The sequence below is a fragment of the Scomber japonicus genome, chromosome 22, assembly GCF_027409825.1.
Source record: "Scomber japonicus isolate fScoJap1 chromosome 22, fScoJap1.pri, whole genome shotgun sequence".
In the NCBI taxonomy this organism is placed as follows: Eukaryota; Metazoa; Chordata; class Actinopteri; order Scombriformes; family Scombridae; genus Scomber; species Scomber japonicus.
The window spans coordinates 27,741,194-27,758,693 of NC_070599.1; the positions used below are offsets into that span (position 1 = coordinate 27,741,194).

A 17,500-nucleotide genomic window follows, 5' to 3' on the forward strand; every position below is an offset into this window, starting at 1 on the left:
GACGGTGCGCTGCTGACCTCGACTCGGGACGTTGTGGATCGGTGGAGGGAATACTTCGAAGACCTCCTCAATCCCACCGACACGCCTTCCGGTAAGGAAGCAGGGATGAGATCCGGCCCGAGTTCCTCAAGGCCCTGGATGTTGTGGGGCTGTCATGGTTGACATGACTCTGCAGCATCGTGTGGACATCGGGGGCAGTGCCTGGAGAGGAGGGTCCGTCAGATAGTCGAACCTCGGATTCAGGAGGAGCAGTGTGGTTTTCGTCCAGGCCGTGGAACAGTGGACCAGCTCTACACCCTGCACTTGGAGCATTCAACCGTGTCTGAGCTTGGTCCACGTTGCCGGCAATACTCAGAGTTAGTTAAACCTGTTTCATGAAACAGGGTCGTGGTGTGTGTGTGTGTGTGTGTGTGTGTGTGTGTGTGTGTGTGTGTGTGTGTGTGTGTGTGTGTGTGTGTGTGTACCTGCGTGGCAGGGCAGTGAACAGGTGTGTGTGTGTGTGTGTGTGTGTGTGTGTACCTGTGTGGCAGGGCAGTGAGCAGGTGTGTGTGTGTGTGTGTGTGTGTACCTGTGTGACAGGGCAGTGAGCAGGTGTGTGTGTGTGTGTGTGTGTGTGTGTGTGTACCTGTGTGGCAGGGCAGTGAGCAGGTGTGTGTGTGTGTGTGTGTGTGTGTGTGTGTGTGTGTACCTGTGTGGCAGGGCAGTGAGCAGGTGTGTGTGTGTGTGTGTGTGTGTGTGTGTGTACCTGTGTGACAGGGCAGTGAGCAGGTGTGTGTGTGTGTGTGTGTGTGTGTGTACCTGTGTGACAGGGCAGTGAGCAGGTGTGTGTGTGTGTGTGTGTGTGTGTGTACCTGTGTGGCAGGGCAGTGAGCAGGTGTGTGTGTGTGTGTGTGTGTGTGTGTGTGTTACCTGTGTGACAGGGCAGTGAGCAGGTGTGTGTGTGTGTGTGTGTGTGTGTGTACCTGTGTGGCAGGGCAGTGAGCAGGTGTGTGTGTGTGTGTGTGTGTGTGTGTACCTGTGTGGCAGGGCAGTGAGCAGGTGTGTGTGTGTGTGTGTGTGTGTGTGTACCTGTGTGGCAGGGCAGTGAGCAGGTGTGTGTGTGTGTGTGTGTGTGTGTGTACCTGTGTGGCAGGGCAGTGAGCAGGTGTGTGTGTGTGTGTGTGTGTGTGTGTGTGTACCTGTGTGGCAGGGCAGTGAGCAGGTGTGGTGTCTGCAGGGTAATAACTTGCCGCAGGTTTTCTGGCAGCTCCACGTCTACAGAGAGAAACACAGTTAACAAAGCAGCGCTCTGATTGGTTCATTCAAACCGTCCGTCATCTCTGCTGCTCTGCTGTGATTGGACCGTCTCCAGGCAGCGTACCTTGTTGCTACAGCGACGGGGGAGGGGCTTCGCTTTGCCGCACAAACAGGAAACTGAAACCATCTTCGGACACGGAGGACAGGGACCTGAGAATAATAATGATCAGTATTCATCTATAATCAATAATCTACAGTCACATGACTCATTTTCTATAACTGTGATTAACGGTATTTTGTATCACGTTTAAAGTTTTTAGTTTTTAACTAAAGATTAAAAATATAACGTAATTGTTTCCAGTTGAACTTTAATGAATCAAATGAATGTGAAGAAAGTTTATGAATAAATAATAAACTGGTTTATTTAAAACGCTCTGTGACTCATCTTCATTTGGCATCAGTAGGCTTCATTCCTCCTGCTGTGTGTGTGTGTGTGTGTGTGTGTGTGTGTGTGTGTGTGTGTGTGTGTGTGTGTGTGCGTGTGTGTGCGTGTGTGTTGGTTACCAGGGTGACAGAGCAGCAGACAGGTGTGTCCACAGCTGGGTTTGATCTCCCTCTGACAGACGGAGCCGCACGAGTGAGGAACCAACCAGGGATCAGCTGGAGGATCCTGCAGCTTCCCACAGTAACACGTGTACCTGAACGCAGCACGCACACACACACACACAGAGACAGACACAGACACACACACACACACACACACAGACACACACACACAGACACATACACACACAGAGACACATACACACATACAGACAGAGACACACACACACAGACAGAGACACACACACACACACAGAGTTACTCCTGGTCCAGCAGGTGTAGTAAGGTGCTGCTATGAGATGATGCTCACCTGTTGGGCGTAGCGCTGGGAGGATACTCAGCTCGACACTTTGGACTGAAGACAGAAAATCACAACATATTAAATTCTATTCTTCTTTTTATAAAAACTTTATTTATAATATTTATATGATTAGAGATGAAGGTATGAAGGTTTCTTCCTCCTCACCAAGGCCACGGGTGCTGCTTCTGACCGAAGTCTTCATCAGTGATGGAGGACACGAGGAAGGCAGAGTCTCTCGCCCATTTCTGGATACACGGCAGGTGGAAGAGAGAGAAACAGCTGGAACAACTCCACACCTGGAGAGAGAGAGAGGGGGGGGGGGGGGGAGAGAGAGACAGAGAGAGAGAGAGAGAGAGAGAGAGAGAGAGAGAGAGAGAGACAGAGAGAGAGAGAGAGAGAGAGAGAGAGAGAGAGAGAGAGAGAGAGAGAGAGAGAGAGAGAGAGTAAAGTTACTGTATTAAATATGTAAAGTCCGTCCTCTGCCTCTTATCCGGGGTCGGGTTGCGGGGGCAGCAGCCTAAGCAGGAAGCCCAGACTTCCCTCTCTCCAGCCACTTCTTCCAGCTCTTCCAGGGGGACCCCGAGGCGTTCCCAGGCCAGCCGAGAGACGTAGTCTCTCCAGCGTGTCCTGGGTCTCCTACCGGTGGGACGGGCCCTGAACACCTCACCAGGGAGGCGTCCGGGAGGCATCCTGACTAGATGCCCGAGCCTCCTCATCTGGCTCCTCTCAACGTGGAGGAGCAGCGGGTCTACTCCGAGCTCCTCCCGGATAACTGAGCTTCTCACCCTATCTCTAAGGGAGAGCCCAACCAGCCTACGGAGGAAGCTCATTTCAGCCGCTTGTACCCGCCATCTTGTTCTTTGGGTCACGACCCAAAGCTCATGACCAGAGGTGAGGGTAGGAACCCAAAGCTCATGACCAGAGGTGAGGGTAGGAACCCAAAGCTCATGACCAGAGGTGAGGGTAGGAACCCAAAGCTCATGACCAGAGGTGAGGGTAGGAACCCAAAGCTCATGACCAGAGGTGAGGGTAGGAACCCAAAGCTCATGACCAGAGGTGAGGGTAGGAACCAAGATCGACTGGTAAATCTCTTCACCACGACGGATCCGTGCAGAGTCCACATTACTGCAGACGCCGCACCGATCCACCTGTCGGTCTCACGCTCCATCCTTCCCTCACTGTGAACAAGACCCCGAGGTACTTGAACTCCTCCACCTGGGCCAGGATCTCATCCCCGACCCGGAGAGTGCACTCCACCCTTTAACAGCTGAGGACCATGGACTGTGTAAAGTTACTGTATTAAATATGTAAAGGTTTAACTGAACCTGGTCTGAGTTCAATCATTACTGATCATTAAGCATCAACCTGACTCACTGGTTCAGGTTTTATTGAGTTTCTAATTAAAGTGAAGTTAGAAAGTTAACAGGAGAATAAACTTTATGTGTTTATAAATAAATAAATAAAGCAGCAGGAAGCCCTTCAAAATAAACTGCAGCTTAAACACCAGAGACTCATTTACCAGCTGTTATGGTGTGTGTTACTGTGTGTATGTTACTGTGTTATTTTACTGCTGAGGAAACATTTAATGTTAATAAAGCTCACTGAACTGAATAAAGACAGAGAGGTTCATCTCACATCATTAATACATCACACTGATTACTGATGATTGATTATATATCAGTGATCAGTGTGATGTATGAGTGATTACTGATGACTGATGATGTGTGATGAGTGATGATGTGTGAGTGTTGAGTGTCTCACCGGCTGCGTCCTCTTGACCGAGGCGATGCAGATCAGACAGGTGAGAGCTCCAGACTGAAACAGATCACTGACGTACTGACCGGTCCTCACCAGACCGCTGACATCACCACCTGATACACACACACAGAGACACACATACACACACACACACACACACACACAGAGACACATATATATACACACACACATACACACACAGAGACACATATATACACACACACAGTAACACACACACACACACAGAGAGTAACACACACAGAGAGAGAGTAACACACACACACACACACACACACACACAGAGACACACAGACACACACAGAGTGAGTTAACATCAGAGCATCAATGAGAGGAACCGATCAGGTTTATAATATAACTTTAGTGATGCTGTTAATATTCACAGAGAGGAATGTCTAACACATCCGTTCATTAAATACTTATTACTTCCTGTCAATCATAATAATATATAAATAATATAACTAATAAGTTATTAATGACGAGCAGCAGAACAACAGGAAGGAATTAAAGGATAATTAATTTAAAATCACAAGTCTGGATCAAACTTTTTATAATTAACTGTAAACTGTAAAATATGTAAAACCTTTAATCAGACTCTAATGAATAACTCAGTGTAAGTCTCTGACCCGTCTGGCTGGTGTAGCTGGTGAACGTCGACTCCAGGATCTTTCCTCTCTTTCCATCCTTACGCTCATCACCTACATCTTCATCATCTTCATCATCATCATCATCATCGGAGGAGGAGCTGAGGCGGCTCTCCACCAATCGCTGAGCAGCAGCCTGGTTGGACTTCCTGATCTCCTCGAACTTTGATTGGACCGATGGAGCGTGTTCAGGCTCGGTAGTCACGGCGACGGGCTTCATCCTCCCCCCCTCCCCCTCCCCCTCCTCCTCCTCCTCCTCGTCCTCCCGGTGGGGGTCGTGACCTTTCACCTGGAGCCTCCTGCTGGCTGCGGCCGCGCCCCCTCCCCTGCTGTCGCCACGCCCTCTCCATGGCAACCGCATCCAGGAAGCTGAGAGAGAAAATACTTTAAACTTTACTTTTACTCTGAAAGGGTTGGTGAAGGAGGTGAAGGAGGAGGAGGAGGTGGAGGAGGAGGAGAAGGAGGTGAAGGAGGTGGAGGAGGAGAAGGTGAAGGAGATGAAGGAGGTGAAGGAGATGAAGGAGAAGGAGGTGATGAGGAGGAGGAGAAGGAGGTGATGGAGGAGAAGGAGGTGAAGGAGATGAAGGTGAAGGAGGAGATGGAGGAGTTAAGAGGAGTCAGGAGGCGTTAAGAGGAGTTAAGGGGAGTTAAGAGGAGTCAGGAGGAGTGAAGAGGAGTCAGGAGGAGTTAAGAGGAGTCAGGAGGAGTTAAGAGGAGTTAAGAGGAGTTAAGAGGAGTCAGGAGGAGTTAAGAGGAGTCAGGAGGAGTGAAGAGGAGTCAGGAGGAGTTAAGAGGAGTCAGGAGGAGTGAAGAGGAGTCAGGAGGAGTCAGGAGGAGTTAAGAGGAGTCAGGAGGAGATAAGAGGAGTCAGGAGGAGTTAAGAGGAGTTATGAGGAGTTAAGAGGAGTCAGGAGGAGTTAAGAGGAGTCAGGAGGAGTCAGGAGGAGTTAAGAGGAGTCAGGAGGAGATAAGAGGAGTTAAGAGGAGTCAGGAGGAGATAAGAGGAGTTAAGAGGAGTCAGGAGGAGATAAGAGGAGTCAGGAGGAGTTAAGAGGAGTCAGGAGGAGATAAGAGGAGTCAGGAGGAGTTAAGAGGAGTCAGGAGGAGTGAAGAGGAGTCAGGAGGAGTCAGGAGGAGTTAAGAGGAGTCAGGAGGAGATAAGAGGAGTCAGGAGGAGTTAAGAGGAGTTATGAGGAGTTAAGAGGAGTCAGGAGGAGTTAAGAGGAGTTAAGAGGAGTCAGGAGGAGTTGAGAGGAGTCAGGAGGAGTTAAGAGGAGTCAGGAGGACTTGAGAGGAGTTAAGAGGAGTCAGGAAGAGTTAAGGAGTTAAGAGGAGTCAGGAGAAGTTAAGAGGAGTTAAGAGGAGTCAGGAGGAGTTAAGAGGAGTCAGGAGGAGTTAAGATGAGTCAGGAGGAGTTAAGAGGAGTTGAGAGGAGTCAGGAGAAGGTAAGAGGAGTCAGGAGGAGTCAGGAGGAGTTAAGAGGAGTCAGGAGGAGTTAAGATGAGTCAGGAGGAGTTAAGAGGAGTCAGGAGGAGTCAGGAGGAGTTAAGAGGAGTTATAAGGAGTCAGGAGGAGTTAAGAGGAGTTGAGAGGAGTCAGGAGAAGGTAAGAGGAGTCAGGAGGAGTTAGGAGGAGTTAAGAGGAGTCAGGAGAAGGTAAGAGGAGTCAGGAGGAGTTAAGAGGAGTCAGGAGGAGTTAAGAGGAGTCAGGAGGAGTTGAGAGGAGTCAGGAGGAGTTAAGGAGTTAAGAGGAGTTAAGAGGAGTTATGAGGAGTTGAGAGGAGTCACATAGAGACTATAATAAGAAGACTAACAGCTGCCAGTCAGTGTATCAGGCTATACAGTTTACAGGACTCTAACCGTCACCACCGTGATGTTAACTGACCGTTAGTGACCGTTAACTGACCGTTGCCTAGGTTAACATTAACGGCAGAGTTCAGAGTAAACTAGGTTAGCCTGTTAGCTCCGAGAAGCTAACTCTAATTAAAATTAGCGATAAAAACACGCAGGATGAAAACGTTACGAACAGGAAGCAGCTCTGAAAGAGTATAAAAGTAAAAGCTGCTGTAAATGTTAAACTTTCACATTAAAAGACGCAGTGAGACTTTAAACACTTACAAACCTCCGCTGCTGCTGTCAGGGGTCCGGGGCTCAACGGACATGCGCACTGCGACGCGGGGCATGCCGGGTAGTGTAGTTCTAACACAGCGCAGACTCAGAGGAGTGACGACACAAAGAACTACAAATCCCACCGAGCGCAGAGACAAGCGGGCAGTGCGACGTGTCAACGCCGTTTCATTCATACTCCGAAAAATAAATAAATAAATAGAATAAAATAGAATAAAAAATAAAATCTTACCGTAAAAAAAATATTAAGAGTCCTAGAAAATTTTGTAAAATGAGAAAAAATAACTTAATTATTTTCTATGGGAACATCATTCACAATTAATTAATAAAAATAAATAAAATCATTGATAAATAAAGAATAGTAAAATAAAATAAAAAATAAAACCTTAGAGGAAAAACAAATATTGATTATTAAGAATTGTGGAAAATTGTGTAAAATGAGCAAAAATAACTAAACTGTTGCTATAGGAACCTCATTCATAATTCAGAAATAAAAATAAATGAATACATTCATAAATAAACAAATTAAAATAATAATATAAAAGCATTTAAATAGTTGTACTATTTCAATAAATGAACAAAAATAAAATAAACATATAAAATACATTTAAAATAGTAGTTTTATAAGTAATATATTATAAATAATAAATAAATAAAAGCAGTATTAAAGTGGAAGTGATGATAGCAACAGTAGTATTTGCAGGAATGGTGATTTTAGTCATTTTATGTGTTTCTATTTCATATTTATTCATTTTGAAACATTTAAATTTGACATTCAGATCTACTCCGCTGGTGTGTGAAGGTGCAGCTGATTGTAAATAAAGAGACATTAATATATTTCCCTTATAAAATATATTTATTTCATTACAGGGCTTTAAAAACTGAAATTATTTTGGTTTAGTTTTTTGCTAATTAGCAACTGTTTGTTACACGAAGCTGTGATGTGATTGGTCAGAAAACGTCAGATCAGATCAGAGAAAAGCAAACTACACGGACACACATGCGATTTACAACGATGACCTTTGACCTCGAACCTAGAAAGTGAAGCTGGCTCTACATTTAAGACCTCAGCAGAGTCTGTTTTGGTCTCAACTTAAGTTTAATCGTCTTTGATCAAAGAGCCAAATGTTCTGTATTTGACGTCATCTGTAAGACACAAAATAAAAAAGACTAAACACACTGCAGGTGTCACATGTACAGGCCATGAAGTCCATGTGTGTGTTGATATGGTGTTTTATTGAGAATTTACTGTTTTTATGGTTACACCACTTAGACATTTTTGCCATAATCCTCTAATATATTCTCTCTAAATGGATTAAAAGCAGAAATTTGATGCTGGGTCCACAAAAAAAGAATGTGTGAAGTTATTCATACGTTTATTTTCACATTTTAACCCTTTAAATTTAAACTAAACATCATGGACACTAACAAACTCATTGACCCTTAATGTTGGAGGATAAATAAAACCAGTGATACTAACGTCAGGATAAACATGTGATCTGGTACTTTCACTTATAAACATAATAACACAAGAGGCTCCGTGTTGTTTCAATATTAAATATGACTTTACATAACAGGCTGGGACTAAACCACATGGACACAAACAGCCTCACTGACCCGTCTATCATACCTCATAATAACAACCAAACGTTTCCTCTCTCTCCTTCAGTTGTTGCTGGTTGAAGCTCGGTCGTCCATTTTCCCTCCAGTTTAAACACGGCTTCCAGTTTGCAGGATTTTAACGACTTTAATGGAAGAAAATCAACATTTCTGTAAGCGTTGCCCCAAAAAATAAATATAAGCAGCGTGAGCACATCAGAAACGCACTGAGTGCACAACGATTTGACCATCAGCAACTGAAAAAGGTTCAAACTCAGTTCTTTACATTTAGATTCAACTCTGAACATCCAGGGAGGGACGAGATGTGACGTTCGGTCCTTTTGTCGATTGGAGTCGTGACGTGAAATGATTTGATGTATGGAAAGCCAAAAGGGTCAAAAACACATGAACTTGACATATGAAGTCACATTTGACTCCAGATGCCATTTTTTACTTTTTTAAAAACTTATTTTAAAGCCAGTTTTCCATTTCAAACAAGTTAATGTCCTCATTTCTCTCTTGGGAACTCCTGTGAAACCATTCCGGTATTCCATCAAGTTAAAGTTTAATAACTTGGTGACTTGCGTGAGTTTGACTGATTGACATACAGACTTTTTTTACACCTCTGGATTTAATGTGAATCTGAATTTAAGGAACAGAATCTGAAGTTCATCTTGTTGAAATCCCCGGCTGTGCAACCCCTCGTCTCTTCCCGTGAAACTATCTCCACTCTTGTTCCATCTCTCTTCTTCTGTGGTCGGTCTATGGCTCGGGCGTTGGCGGCGGGGCGTCGCCAGGCTGGTCGGATCGCGACGGCAGTTTCTTCTCCAGTTTGGTGACTCTGTGCTTGATTTTGCTGTGCATGGCTTCGTGCTCGGCCAGCATGCGGGCATAACGCGTCTGCATGGTGTCCAGCATGGTCGTCATCCGGTCCACCTTCTCCTCAATCTCTTTGGGGTCGGGGCCCTGCGCTGCCACCTGGAGGACAACAGGAGGTATTACTTTTATTTAATATGATCTTATGGGTTTTTATTGGACAGTTGATGGCAGAGAGGCCAACAGGAAACAACAGGAGAGAGAGAATGAGGTACGACATGCAACAAAGAACAAAGATTACTTTAATTTTAGCCAATCAGCCTCTTTGCTGTTTGTTTTATTATCTGTATGAGATCATGTGACCATTTACCTCCAGGTCCAGCAGTCCATCCTTCATCAGAATCTGACGTCCCTTCTCCTCCAGCATCGCTTTGGCGTCCGGATACTCCGTCAGCGCCTCCATCAGGTCGTCTTTAGACAGACAGAAGAGATCAGAGTAGCCGATGCTCCTGATGTTGGCTGTCCTCCTGTTTCCCGCCTTACTGCCTGTAGAAGAAGAACAAAGACCAAAGACATCCTGTTAATGTCAGGATCGATTTTTAAACTCACTGGTACAGTTGAAAGCCAAATATCAAGGCTAGTAAAGCTGTCAACCTGAACCGAACTCCTGCACATGCTCAGTAGCGTAATGAAGAGTTTGTGATGTGTTTTTAATAGTTTCTGGACAAGAAACTTTTGGACAAAGTCTACGATTCAGTGGCACCGCAAAGCTCACAAAAGATTAAAAGGTAAAGATAGAACCCTGTAGAAATCCTAACCCAGTACTGGGAGCAGTGGACAGCCACTATACAGCACCCAGGGACCAACTCCAGTTCTATGTCAGTACCTCGGTCACACTGACAGGAGAATTAACCTAACATACATCCCAGCCAGCACGTCCATGTAGGCCCCACATGGGTTAAATGTGGGCTACGTGAGTGGGCATGGGCTTGAACTGGGCAAATTTTTCAGGTCCCACATGGTTTCAGTCACCTGGGCCCCATGTGGACTAAATGGGCCCCATTTAGGGTCCATTCTGATCCCACTTAGACCCCATATGGGCAAACATATGGTGTCTACATAGGTCTCACCCAGTTTGGCCCCACCTGAAGCCCATATGAGCAAAAACAGGTGGAGCCACCATGGAAACTGCAGACAAACCCACTTGGGACCCATATTTGTAGCACAAATTTAACCCTTATAGATCCCACATGGATATACTGGCTGGGATGTTTTTGACAATGAGAGGAAACCCACACAAGCACTGGGAGAGCAGGCAACAGCTGGGTATCGAACCCAAGACCTTGCTGTATGGAAACAGTGCTAACCACCCAGACATCATACCATAAAAACATAAAAACCTTAAAAACTACAGAAAACTCGCTCTGAATCCATAAATGCTACAGACACTGAACAAAACATATAAAAAGGGAAAACACATACCAAAAAAATTCAAACAAAGCTAGTCGTTACATCGAGGAGTTCCAGTCCTCTACCTGGTTCATGATTTCACCATTTATTCAGGTTGGCAATATTGTGCCAAACTGAATAAATCACCACTATTTCATTTATTTCTTGTCTGTTTGGATGTAGAGACAGGTGCTGGTGTTCTTATGTGATTGATACACATGTCATTTAAGATCTTAAGAGTTTACCTTTAATAGCCAGGATACTGATTTCGCCGAAGTAGCTTCCGTCACTCAAGACGACAAACTGCTTGATGCCGTCGTCAGCGACGACAGCGAGTTTTCCCTCCTTGATGATGTACATCTCTCTGCCGATGTCGCCCTTCTTACAGATATAATCTCCTGGACTGTAGACCTGAGGCTGCAGCTTCAGCACCAACTCCACCAGCAGACCGGCCTCGCAGTCCGCAAAGATACGAACCTGCAGCACAACACAGAGATTACATATCCATATATATATTCCACGGCTAACGTTTCATATCTTTTGGTGTAATTTGCAGACCTTCTTCAGGGTGTCCAGGTGGACGTTGATGGCGATCTCGGCTCTCAGTTTGTCCGGCAGGTACATCAGCACCGCCCTCTCATCCACTGCTTTCTTATTGGTCCACAGGAAGTCAAACCACTTGATGACTCGCTTCTCCAGGTCAACCGTTACCTGGAGAGGGTTAAAGTTCAGATATCAGACTGGACTCTGATGGACCACCGTTTCTCTTGTCTACTGTTTGATAGAAACAACATTTATTTGTATTTTTAACTTGTTTATAGAGCAGATTTGAAAGAAAAAAAGTCTTTATAACAATCAAAACTCTAATGGTGATAAATAAAGTGAAAAGTTTGAACTGTTGCATTAAACCTCCCAGATATTTCCAGATGTGTTTATTTGTGTTTAACTCGTTTAGTAGAAAAGGCCAAATTGAGGCATTGAAACACTTTTAATCTCTCTAACTTTTCTTAAATCCACTTTGTACAGCTGGTGGACAGAACTGGACCACTGACTGACCTTTCGGAAGGTCATGTACTGTTTGATGGCGTCGATGCGGGCCTGGAAGTCGGCTCTGGCAGCGTTCATGTTTGTGATCATGGAGCCGACGTTACCGACGATGGTGGCGAAGATAAGCACACCCACCTGGAAGAAAACAAAATACATACAATATGAAAAATGCACCAAAAAGGCTTTGACTTTGGTGGCTAAGCTTTTGACCACCTGAACACCGTTGATCCTCTAAAGCTTAACTACCTTCTACTTTCAAGACTTCCTCACAAGACTTCACATACCTCAGGATTCAAATCAGGGATACATTTAAGGATTTAACCCGGTAACAGAAAGATCTCAAACATTGGTCAATACTGACTATAAAACAATTCCAGATTGATGAAAATGTCAAATGGTGTAACCACAGTATAATGATAGATATTAAATATTGTATCAGCTACAGTGTGTTTAAGTGGACTTATACTAATAATGACTTCATTTAAAACATGTAAATGTTTCCTGGTCTCCATGGTAACCAGATGAAATGTAATATTTAGAACAATAGTATTCCATTAGCTTTATTTAATACAAAAGTTATAATGTAAGATCATGCCACACTAGTTGATATGGTGTTAGGTAGGAAGGAAGGAAGGAAGGAAGGAAGGAAGGAAGGAAGGAAGGAAGGAAGGAAGGAAGGATGTAAGATCATGCCAAACTAGTTGATATGGTGTTAGGTAGGAAGGAAGGAAGGAAGGAAGGAAGGAAGGAAGGAAGGAAGGGAGGAAGGAAGGAAGGAAGGAAGGAAGGAAGGAAGGAAAGAAGGTGTTTTATTGACTATTTACTGTTTTTAAGCAACGTTGAATTATTTGGTACAAAGTTTTTATGGTTACACCACTTAGACATTTTTACCATAATCCTCTAATATATTCTCTCTAAATGGATTAAAAGCAGAAATTTGATGATGGGTCCACAAAAAAAGAATGTGTGAAGTTATTCATACGTTTATTTTCACATTTTAACCCTTTAAATTTAAACTAAACCTCATGAACTCAATAAAACCTCATTGACCCGTATACATGCTGATACTTGTTTCCAATCTTTATAAAATCATCTTTGAGCTTCACTCACCAAGAAATCAGTGACGACAAAGAAGTACTCAGAGTTCTCCTGCGGGGGCGGCGTCTCTCCGATGGTGGTGAGTGTCAGTGTGGACCAGTACATACTGAAGGCGTACTTCCTCACCAGGCGACCGAACTCTGGATTTGAAGGGTCGGGATACACAAACCTGTCGTAGCCAAAACCTAAAAGAGTAGAGAGCACACAATAGCTTAGAGGCTTTATAACCCAGCAACCAAACACCCAGACGCAGGATTCAAACCCCGGCAACCCCACCGATGGCCTTGGAGAAGGAGTAGTACAGGCAGGCGTTCCAGTGAATGATGATGACGATGTACATGACGAGGTTTGAGATACGAAGAGCGTTGGGGTAGTTAGTCCTGGTCTCCGTCCTCTGGAAGAACTCCAGCATCCTGAGACGAGAGAGGAAGAGAGTTCACAAAATCATTTCACAGTCACAAGGCGTCACCGAAGCTCAACAGATTAAAAGTGAAGCAAATTTTAGATGTTTATAATCAAAGTCAATGCAGGTTGAGGTTAAGCTGAACACAGACAAACAGACCAGGTGTAACATCTGTACAAATAAAACAAGATGAAAGATATGAGGTAAAAACATACAGTGCTTGGAGATGCTAATTTAAAGCCACATGTACAGTATAGGCTTGTGATTATAGCATCTTTAAAACCAATCAATCAATAAATGAAACAAATATGGTGGAGTCAATCTACCACTACTGTTTATTAATACTGGACATTAATATACTGATGTTTAGCATGTAACAAACATCAGTTTAAAGAGATCCTGTAATGGGCTGAAGTATTGGAGTAGTGTAAATCTTGACCTCGTGGTGATGCTGAAGGAAAAATCAGAGGATCACTGAAGTCAGCTGGATTCATCCTCTGGGGAACATTCATGTGTGACCTAGACTTTATGTTAATCCATTTATCCCTCAACATATTTCACTCTGGATCAATTTGCTCATCAGATGATATTTCCACCTGTCCTGTTGACTCTAACATTTCTAATAAGCATTTAACATGTATCTAACTGCAAGGTGTCTGTACCTGTTGAACCTAAACAGCTTGTTGAGGCGGATCTCTGGGTATTTGACGCCAACCAGGAAATAAAACAAGTCGGTGGGAATCATGGAGATCAGGTCCAGTTTGAACTGGAAGCTCTTCATGTAGCGCTCACGTAGCTTCTTCTCATCCTTCACCAACAGACCCTGCTCCAGGTAGCCTGCACACACACACACACACACACACACACACACACACACACACACACACACACACACAGACCAGTCAGTTTATCACATGGTAATTCACACATGCTACGTCATATGTCTGCTTAGTCATGACTGCAGATATGCTGATCTAACACTATTTAAAGTGTGTGTGTGTGTGTGTGTGTGTGTGTGTGGTGTGTGTGTGTGTGTGTGTGTGTGGTGTGTGTGTGTGTGATGTCATACCAGTCCTGGTTCTGAAGATCATGTCGGCAATGTACACAATGTCGGAGAAAAGGTCCAAAGCGAACCAGTAAAGCAGATAGTCACTCTGCAGCTCCTCGAAACAAGCCCTGAAACACACACACAGTCATAACTCAGTGTGACATCGTTGGGACCCAAATATCAGAGTCCAGTAACATTGTGGGGACCAGCATGAATCATGGTAGGACCTGTGTTACCTGGCAATAATCAGGGTCCAGTTGTACATGACGGGCATGGTGATGATACCCAACCAGTGGTAGTACGTGTTTCCAGCTGGATCAATCACTGTGATCTCCTTAGCACTGAACATACACAACAATTAACTACACTCATTGTTACGTTATACATAATTGTGTTTATTCCAGTTTCCATAGCAACTCATTAACACTGATTTAAAAAGACAGATATCTGCTACAGGAAGTCCCCAAAAAACCCAAACCTACGCCTCCTCTTTGGCCTTCTCTTTCTCCTTCTCCTTTTCTTTCTCCTTCTCTTTCTCTTTCTGTTTCTCTTCTTTCAGTCTCTGCTTCTCCTCTTTGTCCTTCTTTTTCTTCTCCTTCCTTTCCTTCTTCTCCTGCTTCTCTTTCCTGGAAGAAGAAAAGAAGAAGAAGACAGACATGCAGGAAACGGAATCGGATCAGTTTTCATAAACAACAATGACGACAGTGGAGAAGATCAAACTTACGCCTTCTGCTCCTTTTTCTCTTTCTTCTCTTTCTTCTTCTTCTTCTTTTCCTCCCTGAGAGACAACAGGAAACACGTTATCCAGAGATCATGTATGTTGGATATGACATTTTGCATATATTTGGAAAATATTGAATATAAAGAGAAACACACACAGGCAGCATCTTCACGATCATCGACTGACTAAAGTAAACTCTACAGAGAACTACCAGGGTTCATTAAGAAATGTGTTGCACTTGTGTGTCTTTCTGTGTGTGTGTGTGTATGTCTTTGTGTGTGTGTGTGTGTGTGTGTGTCTTTGTGTGTGTGTGTGTCTTACTCGTCGTCCTCGTCGTTGTTGTTGCTGTTGTTAACGTTGAACAGAACTCCAGGTCCTGTCTGAGCAGCTCTGGAGAAAAGAAAACACGTCAGATAAGATCAGTTATTTATCGACTCATGTAGCCAACACTTTGGTTTAACTAGACCTGAAGACCTACATTTACTCCACTACTGTATTAAAGTAAAGTTAGAGGTACTAGTACTTTACTGTAGTACAGTTAGAGGTGCTAGTACTTTACTGTAGTACAGTTAGAGGTACTAGTACTTCACTGTAGTACAGTTAGAGGTACTTGTACTTTACTGTAGTACAGTTTGAGGTGCTAGTACTTTACTGTAGTACAGTTAGAGGTACTAGTACTTTACTGTAGTACAGTTAGAGGTACTTGTACTTTACTGTAGTACAGTTTGAGGTACTAGTACTTCACTGTAGTACAGTTAGAGGTACTTGTACTTTACTGTAGTACAGTTAGAGGTACTAGTACTTCACTGTAGTACAGTTAGAGGTACTAGTACTTCACTGTAGTACAGTTAGAGGTACTAGTACTTTACTGTAGTACAGTTTGAGGTGCTAGTACTTTACTGTAGTACAGTTAGAGGTACTAGTACTTCACTGTAGTACAGTTAGAGGTACTTGTACTTTACTGTAGTACAGTTAGAGGTACTAGTACTTCACTGTAGTACAGTTAGAGGTACTAGTACTTCACTGTAGTACAGTTAGAGGTACTAGTACTTTACTGTAGTACAGTTTGAGGTACTTGTACTTTACTGTAGTACAGTTTGAGGTACTTGTACTTTACTGTAGTACAGTTTGAGGTACTTGTACTTTACTATAGTACAGTCTGAGGTACTTGTACTTTACTGTAGTACAGTTAGTTAGTTTATTTAACATTTCAGATGTCTATGAGTTGTTAACAGCTCCACCAAATACTGATTCTTCCCTCTAAACTTCTCACATGCTTTCATTTCAATAAATGTTCAAATGATTCAATATTTCAGCAAAAATCAAAGATTAGAGAAAAAGTCCAAAACCTGAAAACACATTTGTGAATCAGGGTTAGGGTTTGGGCTTTGTTTTTTCTTCTTTCCCATTAATCATCTCAGCAGCCCTCACATGTATCTGCTTGTGGAGACAGTTGCATTGTGGGTAAACATCTTAGTCAGAGCTCGTTTCTAACCTTAGACCTACTCTCACTCAGCTCTGACCTGAAACCTCAATAAAGCCTGATGGCCTAAATTCAGGATTCCTCAGTGTGTTTAAAATTTGCATTGCAATTTTTGCGAGTTGTTTCCATGACAGCTCACCTGCCCTGCTCCCTGACCTCCTCTGGCTCCTCCTCCATGTCTTGCAGGACGATGGTGGGAGGGACTAGAGGTCCCACTTTAGCCATGGTGGTATTTCTCCTCTGGCTTTCTGTTGATAGACAAACACATACAAACACATGACTGTAATATTAAAACCTCTAAACAAAGCAAAAGCCTGAGCAACATTTGACTGATGTTTAACTGAAATGTAAAAATCTACTCTTGACTTTATACATCAGCCCACAAGCTTTTACCTTTACCACCACAACTAGTATGAATTAGACAGTAAAGGGATTCATTATTTTCACTTTGGATGCTAAAAAATGCTAAAAAGCTATAAAAAAACCTGTCGTGACATTCCCATCAGCTTCATTTGTACTTTGTCAATGGTGCTAATTAGCAAATGTTAGCATGCCAACATGCTAAACTAAGATGTTAATTGTGTTATTTTACATCTATCATATTGTCTGATGCTATTTTGAATATAACTGGTGTAATAATTACAGCTCTACTCTCACTTCCATTATCTCATTACTCACCTGTCAGCTGATAATCCTTGGTTGGCCCTTCGTTATGTCGCCTACATCCAACAACCGCCCAGAAAGGTGATCGCCATGGAAACAAAGGACTCCCCCCCCCAATACAAACACACTCCCACTCAAGCCTTGCTCCTTTAGGTCTTTTAAAATGTTTAAATCCAATGAGAAAAGAGGGGAGAACGGAGGGATGAAGGAGCGGAGGAGTGGAGGGTTTGGAGGGACCGGCGGAGGAGTCTCCTCTGTCACCCTGACAGGGATAAAGAGATTAGAAGGATCATACCGTCCCTTTCACACACACCTGCACTCATACATGCATCTGAACATGCAACCTGAGGACAGCTCACCTGGGAAAAGTTCAGACGTAAAGAAAGAAGAAAACTTAGAGATATTTAGTATAAAGCTGCACAGTCTGACCTGCTGATGCTGTGGGATAAAATGTCGGGTATCAGAAATGTGTCCAATGGTTTTGACT

The 17,500-nt window shown here is 43.7% G+C and overlaps 2 protein-coding genes across 2 annotated transcripts in view; both read right to left on the reverse strand.

The window, feature by feature from the left end:
* nfxl1 (nuclear transcription factor, X-box binding-like 1) overlaps positions 1–6,701 on the reverse strand; it is a 29,780-nt gene extending 23,079 nt beyond the window's left edge. Inside the window, exons 1-8 of the mRNA XM_053343634.1 lie at positions 6,682–6,701; positions 4,543–4,929; positions 3,902–4,011; positions 2,306–2,436; positions 2,150–2,194; positions 1,801–1,934; positions 1,361–1,446; positions 1,179–1,254 (exon numbers count right to left, since the gene is read on the reverse strand). Of these exons, the coding sequence (XP_053199609.1) occupies positions 1,179–1,254; positions 1,361–1,446; positions 1,801–1,934; positions 2,150–2,194; positions 2,306–2,436; positions 3,902–4,011; positions 4,543–4,921 (961 nt within the window). The 5' untranslated portion in view covers positions 4,922–4,929; positions 6,682–6,701. The remainder of the gene's footprint in view (positions 1–1,178; positions 1,255–1,360; positions 1,447–1,800; positions 1,935–2,149; positions 2,195–2,305; positions 2,437–3,901; positions 4,012–4,542; positions 4,930–6,681) is intronic.
* Positions 6,702–9,047: 2,346 nt separating this feature from the next.
* On the reverse strand, positions 9,048–16,575 carry cnga1b (cyclic nucleotide gated channel subunit alpha 1b). The gene is made up of 14 exons (XM_053343256.1): positions 16,490–16,575; positions 15,189–15,257; positions 14,871–14,924; positions 14,629–14,772; positions 14,383–14,487; positions 14,168–14,274; positions 13,761–13,935; positions 12,972–13,108; positions 12,708–12,880; positions 11,607–11,732; positions 11,109–11,261; positions 10,796–11,027; positions 9,472–9,647; positions 9,048–9,263 (listed from the first exon to the last, which is right to left on the reverse strand). The coding sequence occupies exons 1-14, from the start codon at positions 16,573–16,575 to the stop codon at positions 9,048–9,050; spliced, it is 1,953 nt and encodes a 650-aa protein (XP_053199231.1).
* Positions 16,576–17,500: the final 925 nt, after the last annotated feature.